This window comes from Ambystoma mexicanum, chromosome 5p (genome assembly GCF_040938575.1).
Source record: "Ambystoma mexicanum isolate Mex_15411 chromosome 5p, UKY_AmexF1_1, whole genome shotgun sequence".
Lineage (NCBI taxonomy): Eukaryota > Metazoa > Chordata > Amphibia > Caudata > Ambystomatidae > Ambystoma > Ambystoma mexicanum.
In genome coordinates, this window is record NC_090930.1 from 824,268,320 (window position 1) to 824,282,758 (window position 14,439).

The 14,439-nt window shown below is 42.5% G+C and overlaps 1 protein-coding gene across 3 annotated transcripts in view; it reads right to left on the reverse strand.

The window, feature by feature from the left end:
• DPY19L1 (dpy-19 like C-mannosyltransferase 1) overlaps window positions 1-14,439 on the reverse strand; it is a 2,006,077-nt gene that overhangs the window by 1,263,263 nt on the left and 728,375 nt on the right. For all 3 annotated transcript variants that reach the window (XM_069613244.1, XM_069613243.1, XM_069613242.1), the window contains one exon: window positions 2,869-2,928. In XM_069613244.1, the coding sequence (XP_069469345.1) occupies window positions 2,869-2,928 (60 nt within the window). The remainder of the gene's footprint in view (window positions 1-2,868; window positions 2,929-14,439) is intronic.

The following is a 14,439-nucleotide window of genomic DNA, read 5'->3' on the forward strand; positions in this document are numbered from 1 at the left end:
ACAAGGAGACACGACCAGGCTCGGGAAAACTCTGCAGAGGGAATCATAAGGCCGTGGACAATAGCACAAGTGTTTTGCAACAGATGTCAATGGTACACAGAGCGTTGCTACGCTGATAAGACAGAGCAGGGAAAACTCCTGCTACCGCGCTACCCGGCTTGAATCCAGATTAAAGGAAAGCCAATCGGTTCATCACAGCAGGTGAGTCAAAGGGAGAACCCATAAGAACTGGCCTGTGTTGAATGAAAGTCGCAAATTGCCGTATGGAGAAGAGTTCAAAGAACTGTAAAAGTGTTAAAGGAAGACCAGCTGCAGAAACCCTGGTCGATCCCATGTTGATTTGGACTACAGACACCAGGCCGTAGGAGAGCCGCCAAGACAGGTCAAAGTGGTCATACAGGAGGTCCAGCAAAATCCCTGTACAATCTAAAGTCTTTGACCGACAAAATGTAGAGAAAGCAAGGGAACTGAATCCTGCATCAAGAGAAAGCAGGGGAAGTGAAGCCTGCAGTTATTGAAAGAAGAAATTAAGAAGTGGCTAGAGTGAACCCCGCAGAGACAAGTCGATAACCAAAGGTCAGTGAGATGGAACCTGGTAGAGGGAAATAAACAACCAAAATAGAGGCAACAGTGAATCGTGTTGAGGGAAACCGGTTTAAAACATTGAGATTTGTGAAAGCGAGAAGTAGTGCAAGACGAGGGCAAGGAAAATATCCCCCTTGTCATTTGGTATCCGAGCCCGGCTGAGGGAGATCCAGGGGTGAAATGGTAGCACCCCAAAGTTCACTGAGAAAACTGTTTTTGTGGAATTGTTGAAAGCGATATTGTAAAGGGTCTGTGCCTGGAAGAGAGGGACCCAGGGGTTAGGTTGTCACCCAAAGTCTACGTGAAGCAGAACTGTTTGTTGAATACATCACGCCTCGAAGGAAAAAGACTTTTACCTGCGAAGAACCCGATAGCTGGAACGGAACTGTCCACTCGTGCTGGAGCGGCTCGAGCGTGTGTTGTGCTCCAGAGTCCCACCTTGTCCCGTGCTCAAAACGCGGGGAAGGGAGAGCCCTGGGCAATCATATCCTGACTTATTATTTGGAATACTTCTTCTCTTTATTGAAACCTTCACCCACACTCTTTTTATAATTAGTTGTAAGGAATTGGCAATAGGTTTTTCTTAGCATAGGCCCTTTTATTTTGACACAACACCACTAGAACTGCCTTATTTTTAATTTGATGGTTGACGCTTGCTCCTATCTTAGATCTAGGTGTAGGCTAGGCATTTTTCCACCCTGTATTTATAGTTCAATAAACACCCTTGAACTGTGATCACTTGTGTCTGTCTTTACTGTCGCTACAATGAGTTCCTTACAAGGGGGATTATGCGAGGATCAGGGAAGCAATGCAGATACACAGGCCTGATACCAAGACCCTGGGAGGGAGGGATAAACATAGCATAACAGAACTACAAAGGTAGCAAGTCCAAAATAAGACAGAGCGAAGGCAGGGAGAAGGGTAGAATAAGGCACGAGAATAAGCCATGTACGACATAGTACTTAAAAAAGCCTAGAAATACCCAAGAACAAGGAACATTTTGGGAAAAACATCCTTTCACACTTTCATCCCCCATCCAATTCAATAGCCCTATGGGGAGGTTAACAGTACTGAGGTCAAAAGGAATAAACAATTCCAACTTTCTGGTTGAGCTGCTAGCCACACCTCCAAATAAGCAGTTGTTAAAGCAATAAAGTTGGTCAGATTTTATGGGGCCAGTTTACATATGAAAATGAAAAATAATGTCAACCCTGCAGAATCTGGCATACATAGAGTGAGGGAACATTACACTGCACATGTTAAAAGATTCCACTACGATCTATTAGACTCACTTATGAATGTGGCGCATGTTCAATTTATCAGTCAGTCAGTGTACTTTCCAAAGGATTGGGCCTTCAATTCTACTGGATACATTAACATTGGCCTACAGGAGCTTTACAGTCTACGGTTTGTTTCCCTCATCCATAAAACAAGTTAAAAAAAAGGGTTCTCTGGGTTATGGCAGCAGGTCTTTGGCATTCACAATCATTGCGATCATTCAATGAGATTAAATGATAATCACTCACATAGGAAGCATTTTGAGGACAAGAGGTCAGTTCATTTCCAGAAGTCGTGTATGCTCAAATAGCCACCTCTCAGGTGTGCACTATTGAATACGTTATAATGTCAAAGAGCCATATTTGAAGGGAAACCGTTCCAAATTAAAAAATGCTTAACAAGAACACATTAAAACAAAAATGCAGGCAACTATAGCCTGCTGGTTACCTCACCTACTATAACTGGTAAAATCGAATAATACTAGTGGCCTAAGGAGACTCTTGGTTGATCAAATCTCAGGCTAAGTAGATACTGAATAATGTAAGCATAGCTTAGAATCAGCTGATGATTGCCTTCTTGAGTAGGGAATGTACGACCTGAAGCAGGATATTAACATGCAAATTGTTTTGCACACTATTTAGGTGTAAGGGTTTGAGTTATTTTCAAGTGGTCAATGATTTTCCCACATCTTTTATCAGCATTCCGTCTGCCTCTGAGAACGTCACCCTGAGGGGAAATTGCAATATTTCCACCACATCTTCGGCTCACTTCCATCTTCTATTGTATATGGACCCAGCTTGTTAAGAGTGAGGAGCCACCTCCCATTAAGTATGCATTTAAAATCAGCATGTATGCACTGATCATCATCCCCAATCTAGAAAACTAATTATAAAAAACATACTAAAGGAAATGTGATTTATAAAAAATGCATATGGAAAGAAAATTATTTTTTGAGGCACCATTCATCAACTAAGAGACTGGATCAACTACTATGCTGCTCCTTACCCATGTGACAAGTTCATGTCTATGAATTTGTACAAACCACCTTCTTGCTTCAATAATCATCTGAAAAATAAATGATTTAAAATTGAAAAAGCATGCTTGCGCAAAATAGGATACAGTTTACTTTTCCCCCCACTCTGGAGCAAAGCCACCAAATACACATACATTCAGTGATTATTTTATGGTATATAGCAAAGAAAAATAAATGTGTTCCATAACAATGCTCCTCTGACATGCAAATACTTTGTACAGGTACATGTTGTGGCAGAGTATTCACAATAACACCAATAAACCAAACAATCAATGTATTCCCAATTTACATTAAAAGTCAACACAAACTTATCTTCCTCTCCAAATCAAATTGTCTAACTTTGTGCAGCTGAAATTCTTTCATATGTTAACTGCCTCTATGGGGACACTTTCAGTTACATTGTTCTAGCTCATGTAATGGTTCTCAATGAGTTTGTTTCTGTTCCCTTTTCTGCCTCAGGTACGCTTGCCAGTATTCACATTGCCAGGCCATTTCATCAATGTTATTTTTAGGACAGAGTTACCAAGTAACATTTCTGATCTTTCCTTCTGGTTTCTTGCAGAACAACAACCGTCTAATGTTGGCATCTTTGGTTGCTTTTGGAACCTCATCTGCTCAATAAGTATCTTTCTCTCAGGTATGGCTCTTAGAAACTTGATGGTTCATATCAGGTTACTTTATTCTGGAAAAGCAACATAGAACGTATACTTCACTCCCTCAAGTGCTTTCAAGTTACAGGAGCATTTCCTAGATTTGCGGGACTCAAGATACTCTGCCCGTTTTCAGTTCTGTATCTTTCAGAGTTCTCAACACCTGTTTCTTCAAAGGACTTGACTGGTGTGTCTCAGCTCATGTCAGAGTATAAATCTCGAATAGTTGAGTATTTCCTTACTTCAGGTGTCTTTAGAGTTTCCCAACACTTACTAATGGCTAAAGAAGGAGAACCTCACCAGCAAAGCTCTTGCGCAGGCAAACATAATGATTGTAGGCTTTACAGGTAGTCATTATGAAAGTGCTGTTCAATGGTATGGTGTGTGAGATTGTAGAGAGCAGTGATTCTTGTACAAGATGAGTTTCAGGATAGTTGGCGTTTTGTTTCCTGTGCATAGCAACCAGATACATATTCACAACAATAACAGAAGAAAAACATTTTTTAATTGCAATTTGTCAATTGAGAAAAAAACAAATGGAAAAAGACCACAGGAGTTTGTTAAACCATTAGACAAATGAACTAGGAGATAAAAGAGGGGAAGGAGTCAGTCTACACGTAGGACAGACACATGGTTGAGCCTGAAGCACTAATTATTGCCCTTACTAACAAAGGTAGCAAATAGTGTTTTGGAAGAATGCCAAAAATAATATAGCATTTGGAGACCAGTATGCGAAACACTCGGTCACTTGTATAGAATGTTCTGTATGGTTTTCCAAGCAACTCTAGTAACAAAATATATGTGTGCTGTTTTTCAGATGTACAAAGTGTAAGACTTTAAGCAAGTGCGTTGGACAAGACATGACGAAGAATGCACGTACAAACAGTCCAAGGATTTTGCTTTGAAACAAAAAGTGAATCGGAATCTGATAACCCTGTAAAGAATCTTGGGTGGGCAGGGTTAGGGAGTTACTAATGCTATTTAATTAAAGTTATTGAATGTGTGCAGGGCAGAGGTTTGGGGGGAGGGATGGGTACTTGGGTTATTATAAAATGGCAATAAAGAGTGTTTAAAAAAAAACCCTGTAAAGAATCTTGCATCAAATAATGTAATGAATCACCTAAGTAGCAAGCACACGATTGTTGGCAGACAAATTGGCCCCTGAAGAAGTTCCATAGATTAATACAAAAGCCAAAAGGAATGAAACATGTTGGGCAGGCTGTTTTTTAAAATCATATCATAGGAGGACGTTTTTATAGATATGCAATCGATGTCGATTAGCACATTTAGCATTTTATGTATGAATGAACGAACGAAAGAGTAGAGTGATGAATTAATGTTTTCTGAGTAATCTGCAATAGAGGGTGTTCACAATTTTTTTTAGCTATTTCAGACAACATGCAATTGAGCTGTATTTAAAGCAAAGTACACATGTAATGAATATAGAATATTTTTGATACATTGACGAAGAGAATAAACAAACACATTTGGAATATTAACCAAAGTAGTAAATTCCATGTCTCCCAGCTTGTGAGTTTAAGTGTTTACAGAAGGTAAATTCAAAGGGTTCCTCTCATGAGCTAAACCTATAGCACAGTGTACCAACTAGTCTGGATTGGCATTGCCCCTTCATTGCACTCTCAATTTTACACTAGTTCAAGGATGCTGACTTGCTCAGACTTTATACCCATAGGCAGAACTGCCCCATATATATTTATCGGTCTAGGAGGTGTGATAGGTAAGAATAAGGAAACGGGCCAGAAGGCATATTGTCTGAACACTTCTTTAATGAAAACAAGGCAAACATGTTCCTAAGCCCAAGATTCTAAGCCCTACTCTACAAAGAAATAAGTAAAAAGGTGCTCATCAGGATGTCATACATAGATGAAGTCCTTGGTCCAGAATCCTAGTCTACCCAAGTTCTTTTCCTACCTCTGGCAAAGAATAACAAACACAACCATGAGCTACTTTGGGCCATTGCCGGAATAAAGGGATGATTGCCGCCTTTCAGTCTTTTTCCTTCGCCACTCAGGTCTTTCAATGTTTTTCTTCCGTGTAATCTGTAATCCTATCAGTCTTTCACCTACAGTTAGTTACAGTTAGGCATGGGGGGGTTATCTTTCTCCCCAAACCATATGCTGTCATTCTCTCATTCGCCTTCTGGGTATTTTATTTCTCTTTATATTTTTAAAGTGTGGGACATCTTGAACGTATACCCACTCTGTGCTTTGTCTCACTCCCATTCCCCACTTTGGGGTTGTTCTCTTCCTCTTTTCCCACTCTGGGACCTCTTGATCGTATCACCCACTCTGGGGGCTTTTTCTTGCACTCCCTACATTGGAGTCTCGGTTCTCCCCGACTTGGGCTTCTCGTGGGGCCACCCACCTTGGGGGTCTCTTATTTTTCATTTGTTTTTTAAACAGTTTTATTAGTTTCCAAAAAAATATTACAGACTTATGTAACCGTTCACAATACAATATATAACACTTGTGTCTGTTCGTACCCCTCCCCCCACGTCCCCACCCACTTCCCAGCCTATTCCACTTGCAATGTCTCCTTATAATATGCACCTGACTGTACCAAGCATATGCCTACTTCTCTAATCCACTACTTGTACCGGTATGTGTGTCCCCATTTGGGTGCCGTTGTGCGCAGAGGCCATCAGTTCCTGCAAGTTGCAACATATGCTTCCAAGAATCCAAGTCTACATTCTGTTCGCCCTTCCCCCGGCGGGATGCTATTTGCCACGCTGAGGTTTCTAACAGTGTTCATTTCTGGATGTCCCTCAACCACACGTTTACTACCGGACCCTTGTGTGCTTTCCACCCCATTGCTACACTGCGCTTCGCCAGGAAGTATGCTAGGTGTTTCAACTTGTGTCTCGCTTGCTTTGGTCTTGAAAACTTTCCTAGCAAACAAGCTGTGGGAGAACCAATGTCTAGTATTATGCCTGCTTTGGCCAATACCTGCGCTACCTCCTCCCAATATTGACTGATCTTCGTACAGACCCAGAACATGTGCACCAGATCTACATTGATCAGGCCACATTTCGCGCAGGTTTATTCTGCTGCCTTACTGAATTTGGCTATTTTCATTGGGGTTAAATATGCCCTGTGAGTTACGTATAATTGGATCAGCTGGAGTTTCGTATTTCTGGATACTTTGTGATACGCTATAGCCCTACCCCAAACCTCTGTTAATTGCTCCTGCAAGTCTGCTTCCCAGTTACGCCTGGTCTGTACTAGCTTAAACTCCGGTCTTGCCATTAACAACTCGTAAATTCTCGATACTGACTGTCCGCCTCTGAAAAATCATAAAGAGTTTCTATTGTCTCATCTTCCAGCAGTACCCCATTTATTCCCAGCCATTTCTGCTTTATAGAATTGAGGTTTGAGGCATACATTATGTGTTGTACTTCCTGTACTCCTATTTCTGAAGTGAGTGTGCTGAAATTCATTTGTCTCCCCTCCCACAGCCCATCTTCCATCACCACCACCCCCATGGGTTCCCAGTACTTCCTTAAATTCAGCCCAAGGTGTGCATCTTCCCCCTTTAGTGCCACCAACGGTATCTGGGGGGAGTAGGATGCTTCTTTATCTAGAAAACGATAAGCTCTATGCCACATTTTCTTGCCTCGACAGCAGCGGGGGTTTTGAGTCTTGTGGTGTGGCGGTGCATACCACCTCTTTCAAAAAGACTGGGGTGCATGCCGGCTGTAGCAACTTATTGTCTTGGGTCTGTTCATCGGACAGTTTGTGATGAATTGAATTTGGAACGCCACAAAATATGCTTTGAAGTCAGGCCCTTGATCATACAGACTCTGCAATTTCAGCAGTGCCATCCTGCATCTTGAGTTGTGCAATAGGAAGCCCCAACATGTGATATCAAGTGTCCTAAAAAAGGCTTGGTTATATCTAACGGAAAGTTAGTGATGTAATGGAGGAGCCTCAGGAGTACCAACATCTTTAATAGCGCAGCTCTTCCCATCAATGAGAGCAGCAATCTGGCTCAGAAAGTCATGGATTTCTCATTTTAACCTACCACTTTCATCGTGTTTTGGATGTGTTTTATCTTACGATCATGAAAAATATCTACTCCCAAACATCTAAATGTATCCACCTCCAATTTAATCGTTAGCTCTGGTAATCTATTCAGGGGATTCCCTTTATACCCTGCTAGGGGGAAGAAGCACGACTTCTGTGCGTTAATTGTGATACCAGATAAATTTGTGTAGCACTCGAAAATGTCCATAATATACTGCAAGTTGGTTTCTGGGTGTTGTAGGTAAAGAGGCATATCATCAGCATATAGGGAGATCACATTTTTGCTGCCCTACGTAGTTATGCCTGCATCTTGATATTCTTTTTGGAGACACCCCACTAATGGCTCTAAGGCCAATATAAATAACATAGGAGACCATGGGCAGCCCTGCGTTGTGCCCTTACTTAACAGCCATTGTTCTTGAATATTGGTGCCGTCTAGACACTAACCATTAGATTACTATATAACAGCTTTACCCATTTAATATATGTGGGCCCTATAACAAAGCTTTTCAGTACCGTCCAGCAATCATGGCCATCTGACGGAGTCAAATGCCTTCACTGCGTCCAGCGAGGCGACAGCCAAAAGCTGAGTGCTTTCATGCGTGTAAATCTATGATATGGAGTAACAACCTTAGGTTACAGTAAATATTTCTACCTGGGACATACCCAGACTAGTCCGGGTGTATGAGTTTAGAAATTACTGGCTTCAGCCTGTTAGCCATCGGAGCTGTTAGTACTTCCCATCTTGATTAAGAAGCAAAAGGGGTCTGGAAGATCTGCATTCAGTTTCGGGTTTGTTGGGCTTCAATAGTGGGATAATGACTCTCTCAGCGACATAGGTAGAGTGTCCCTGTCTAGCGCTTCGTTCAGCATTGCTAGTAATGCGAGCATGACCTGTGCCATGAATTCTTTATAAAATTCACTTGGTAAACCATCTGCTCCGGGAGCCTTACCAATGAGCAACCCTCTCATAGTGTGTTCTAACTCCTCTATGGTGATGGGGGCTTCCAACCTGTCCGCTGCCTCTGCATCCAGCTACGGGAGATCTATCAGTGTTAGGGCTTCCTCTATCTCTGACAACTGAGTTACTGACGTCTGTGCATACCAAGCTTTATAATAATTATAAAAATATTAATTTATACCTTCTTGAGTCTCATAAACCTCCCCATTTCCTGCTACTATTGCCCGTATCATAGCCTGCTTGGATGCACTGTTATATAGCCAGGCCAGTAAGCGTCCTGGCTTATCCCCCCCCATTTTCCATAGGGTAACATGGGCTCAAGGTCCTGGCCCTAGCTCACTCTTACCTGACCTTTGGTGGTGGAGATCCTTCCCTAGGACTATGATACGATATATTTTATTTATATCGCACCCATACATAAGTGTTTAAAGGCGCGACGACGCAAGGGAGGATAACAACGATCTGACTAGGCCCTGTGACATTGAGAATGTGCAAGTGCAGGGGAGAGGGAAAGGGACAGTGTGAGGGGCAGGGGAGGAGTGAAAAGTACACAGCACAGGATCAAAAACAACAAAAGTGTAGCAATTGGGTGGCAAGTGCGTGACTTACACGCAGACAACGGGTCTCAAACAAGTGCAGGTGAGGGGATTGTAGGGTTGCAGACACAGGCCCAAGTGCAAGGATTGCCAGAGGCAGAGCGGGTAAGTTGCAGAGTGGACAAGGGATCTGGGCCCGAAATCAGAGGGCAGCCAGATGCCCAATGCAGGAACAGACAGATATCAGCAGGGTGGAGTAAGAGGGAAGGCAGAAGCAAACAGGAACGTCTTTAAGTGCTTCCGGAACCAGAGATGCTTCTCCAAGTTTCAGAGAGGCAGGGAGGCTGTTCCAAAGGGAAGCCCCTGCCGTAGAAAGATCTACCACCAACTTGTTGCTTGGAGAAGCAACTGACCCTGCGTGAGTTGGAGGTGGAGGAGCTAAGAGCTCAAGTAGGAAGATATTTACGAAGAGAGAGTTGGAGTTATTGAGGAAGCAGGCCCCAGAAGGCCTTGTGGACAATGCAGAAGGTCTTGAACTTAATCCTCGCAGCCACTGGGAGCCAATGCAGAGATTTCAGTGCTGGTTTGTTATATTGAGTTGAATCCCAATCTGAATTTTACTTGAACTTTTATCTAACTGTGCGACACTTTATTAATCCTAACCACTGGCAATGCCCATCTCTATATAAACCTATATGAAGAGTGCATACTTCTGAAATGGACACTTTTGGGCACAAGACCTCAATCCATTTTAGGGTTGGACTTTATAAGATTGAGTGAAGCTGTTTTGTGTTGATTCTAAAGAGTACTGTATATATCTATGTATTTTACTAAACATGTTTGCACTGGTCATGGATTCAAATGCTAATATCTCTCCTAAGGGTGAATGTTTCCATCGGTTTTATGAGGGTTTTGTGTGACAATATGTTCCTGGTATTTTTATCAGCTTAGTGTGTAAACTAAAAGCCTAATAAATAATTGTATTTTTATATACTTGCCCGTCTAACTGAAATTGCTGATGTTGCTCTGTGCAGACTTGTGTTAGCCCTACACCACTCTCACATCATTCCTGAAACCGCAACATCGCCTTGATTGGGGTTGGCTAACCCATCAGTGCCTTCCCTGTTAACCATAATAGAGTGCACTCCCAAGATCCCCCCAGCACGGCTGATTTTGAAAATCCATTTTAGCACCTGCGACCAGGAGAGGAGTATACACTATCTCAGAAGCCTCTCCCATACAAAAGTGGTCAACCAATGGTGCGATCCTTAATAAAGCTATCTCTACACTGTATAGAGACATTGTGAATAATACTATGACTCCACTGACATGACTGAGGCATTTAGAAGGCAGATCCGGGAGGGTTGAATGAGGAGTGGAAGGAGGTTCTTCTTACCCTACGGGTGAATGAGATTAACAGTAGATTTAGACTAATTCAGCTTAGATATTTTAAATAGTCTATTTTTTCCCCATGAATGCAGACGAGGGTGGGGAAGAGCAGGAATGCAGAACCGAGCTGCCATCTGGAACCTTTGTTGGATTTATTCCTTTTTGTTGAACTTGAACATTTGTGCACTTTGCAAGCCAATCAAAATACCCTTAACACAGAGTTACTTTTAGAATGAGAGGGCTAAGATAGGATTTCAGACATAGGACATTTGTGCTTTGGATATCTTGACACATGACAGGCTCTTAGTTTTTGGTTGAGGTAGGGAAATGCCTCAGAGATTGAGGACAGTGAGGCATTTCCAACCTCTAAAGGGGTACAGCAATCATCAAGAGTGCACTGGGTCTGCGTCTCATTCCTTGTTCCTTACCCCACTTAAAGGCAAATCTAATTGTAATTAATAGGTGCAAAGCTGTCGTCAACAAATGCTCCAATATTGTGGCTGCCCAATATTCTCAAAGTATTATATTCCATTAGGGACATTCATGTTGTGCCAGCTTCTCCGATATAAAAAACTCAAATTCAAGGGAATAGGATAGTAACAATCTTTAATTAGAAGGAATTGTGTTTCCATTTCATAGAGGTGTTTCATGAATTACATCATCTCTCAACATGCGTTTCACCACTGTGTTTACAGTAGATCATCAGGAGGGAATTAGTTCAAGTATTTTTCTCATAATTATAAGAAGAAAGAATAAGCAATTCTGTAGAAGAAAGGGGGGAGATAAGACAAAAAGGAAAAGAGAGTCTTATTTTAGCTTTTTCACCCTTATTCTCCTTCTAAGACATTCAAACTAATGAGATTGTTATTCCTGTAACTTTTTAAATTTTTGTTATGCAATCTGAAAGATTCAATTAAGCCTTTCAGAAGTATATTCTAAGAGTTCACAATTTCAAAGCAAGTAAATATATACATTTAAACTAGAGATGCGCCATATTACATTATTTTAAGCGAGGAAAAGCTCCAGTAGGATCCGATTGTCCTTTCCTGAAACGCTGATCTGCACAAAGGGTCGGCGTACCAAAATGACCACTATTTGTTTACGTGCGCTGAGACGTCCTCGCCCAACAAATGTGATGACGTCACCATGCAACTACATTTTTGTATTTTATTTGGCTTTATATAGCGCCTTACAGCAAAGCGCTAAACATAAGAACAAGCGCAGTACAAAATAATGAATTAACATTGAACATTGAAAACAAAGAACATTTCGGTGGTTGAAGTAACCCTGACTAACCAGACAAAAGAAGGTAGGCTTGCAGAGAGACCCGAAAGAATGAATAAAGAGTGATAGAGCAGAGAGAGTGGGAGAGTGTTCCAATTCAAGGGTGCTAAAAGAGAGAAAGACCGAAAACAAGATTGAGCACAGGGGAATGGAGAACTATAAGGACATGATGAGAAGCAGAAAGAAGTGGGCGAGAAGGAAGGTAGAATGCAACAAGAGAGGAAAGAGGGGGGCAAGACCATGGAGAGCTTTAAAAACGAAACATAGAACATTTAATTTTAAACAGTGATAAAAAAAAGCCTTCCTAGATTAGCCAAGGAAGAGGAAATAGAATCACGTGGAGCAAGCAGACAGAGAACACAAGTGAAAGTATTAAATACAGATTTCAAAGGAGCTAGACAAGATAGAGGGAGTCCAAAGAGTGCAGAAGAACAGTAGAAGAGCCATGAGAAGATTAGAGCAGACACCAGTAGCTGCGTAGCTTTAAAAATCATAAAAGGATGGGCTTTCCGAATATTATACAAATTAAATCTACAGGAACTAGCAGCTAAGGAAATATGGTGACTGAAAGATCTGAGTCAAGATAGAGACCTAGTTTACGAGCCACAGAAGAAATAGGTAACTGGAACAGAGAAAATTATATGAAGGGAGGTGATGGAGAAGAAGAAATAGTAGATGAAGGGAAAAAGACAACTTCAGTTAGTTTTCGCAGCATTACGTACTAAAAAGTGATCTGACATCCATGACGGGATGGCTAGAAGATAGGCGCTGAGTTTATGGTGGATATCAGTAAAGTGCCCTTTTTAAAAATGCATTCAACCTTTGCGGATGCCTCTCTTCCTTGACACGTAATAGCAGAGGGCCCGCACTGAATTCAGCCCATGGAATCGCTCATCCTTGGAGGGACAAGGTGGAGCAATGAACACAGGAAGACTGATTGTTAGACCGAGATGGAAATCAAAGACCACATTTGTAAAGGAAGAAAGATGCCACTTTCAAGGTCACCACTCTTTGGAAAAAACAAAAAGGGAGGTTTTACATTTAACACCTGGAGCTTGCTCACCTGTCATGCAGAATTGATGGCCACCAGAAAAATCACCTTACAAGAGAGCCATTTTCAAAAATATGAGTGAAACGTGTCAAACGAAGCACCCATAAGAATTGTTAACACTAAATTAAAATCTCACGTAGTAACAACAAACGGGCATGGGGAAAATGATTGCACAAACCCCAGGGATAAAACCCCCTTCACAATGCTAATCTGTATGCCCGTTTGGGCCAAAGAAACCAGAACATCCAAAACGGAGGATGTGGGAAAGGGATGTGACCCCTCTCTCGCCACCAGGCAGAGGAACACATCCAGGATGTCATCCGACAAATCCGATTCCTTGTAGTCTCTGAGCAGCCATGCATGAAGGTCCGGTTCGGGTGGAGGACCCTCCCATCAGAGTGGGAGAATAGGGGTAATCTCCTGAGACCAAGCAGAATGACAGGTATAAGTGAGAATGCATAGGGAGGTCAAAGGTCAATTTGACTGTCGTTCATCCTCTAAAGCTGCCAGCCAAGGAAATTCTCTGGAGCAGAAAAACTCATACTTTATGTTCATACAAAGCAAAGAGGTTCACCAATGTTAGAAGATCTCAACCAGAACTTCCTGGCAGTGCTCCCACTAAAGAGAGGCTGAAGTCTGCCTGCTAAAGGTATTCGCAATGACATTCCCTGGCCCAGCTAGATGGGCCGCTGCCGGACATGTTTTCCATAGCTCAAAAGCACAGTCTCATTCCTTTTCTGTACAGAAGCAATGCCCCTATACCACATCATATGTTGAGGTAGTGCATGGGCACTGCACTGTCCATTAGGACCAGCACACACTTTCCCTTCCCGGAGCACACAAAGGCACCCAAGGCCAGCCAGATTGCCCTCAATTCCAGCATTTTTATGTGCTCCCAATACTGTCAGATCTACAAAGTGAGTGGCCCAGTCTGTCAATAATACATCTGTGACCACTGTCAGTTGCGTCAGGGTTGCCAAAGCAATGCCCCCTTCACCAAGTTGTGCCACAGGGAGTACCATACGAGGTCTCGAGAAACCTTGCGCAACAGTGCCCCAGGGACCACAAGAATGTAGAAAGCCAAGAGACCCATTATTCGCAGAAAAACCAAGACTGAAACTTGCTCCTGGGATTCGAGGATATCCATCTTGAAGATGTTGCCACTCAGTCCTCGGGAAGGTTGTCGTGGGGGATTTGATCCTGCCCAGTACAGTACCGATCAACTGAGACTGCGAAACATGGGACTACTAGAAGTTTAGGGAAAAGGGAAAAGACCAAACTGTGCAATGGGCCACACGTACGGTACACATGTGTTGATAATCGGTCAGGGGATTAAGCTCGGACGAACAAGTCATCCACGTAAGGGAAAACATGCATTCTTTCCATCATGAGATGAGCCGCAACCGGTACCAAAGTCAGACCGAACGGCAGGACCAAATTTCCATGTGCTGATTCATAGCAAGCACAGGAACTAGGCGTCCTGAAGAGCTAGCTACACTAACCAGTACTGCAGATCATGGGCCTGGTGGACCTGCCTCACCATCTTGAACAGGCACAAAATCAATAGCCTCAGATCCAAGATGGGGCGCAAGCCAGCCCCAGTATTTCTTCGTAATCAGCAAATAAAGG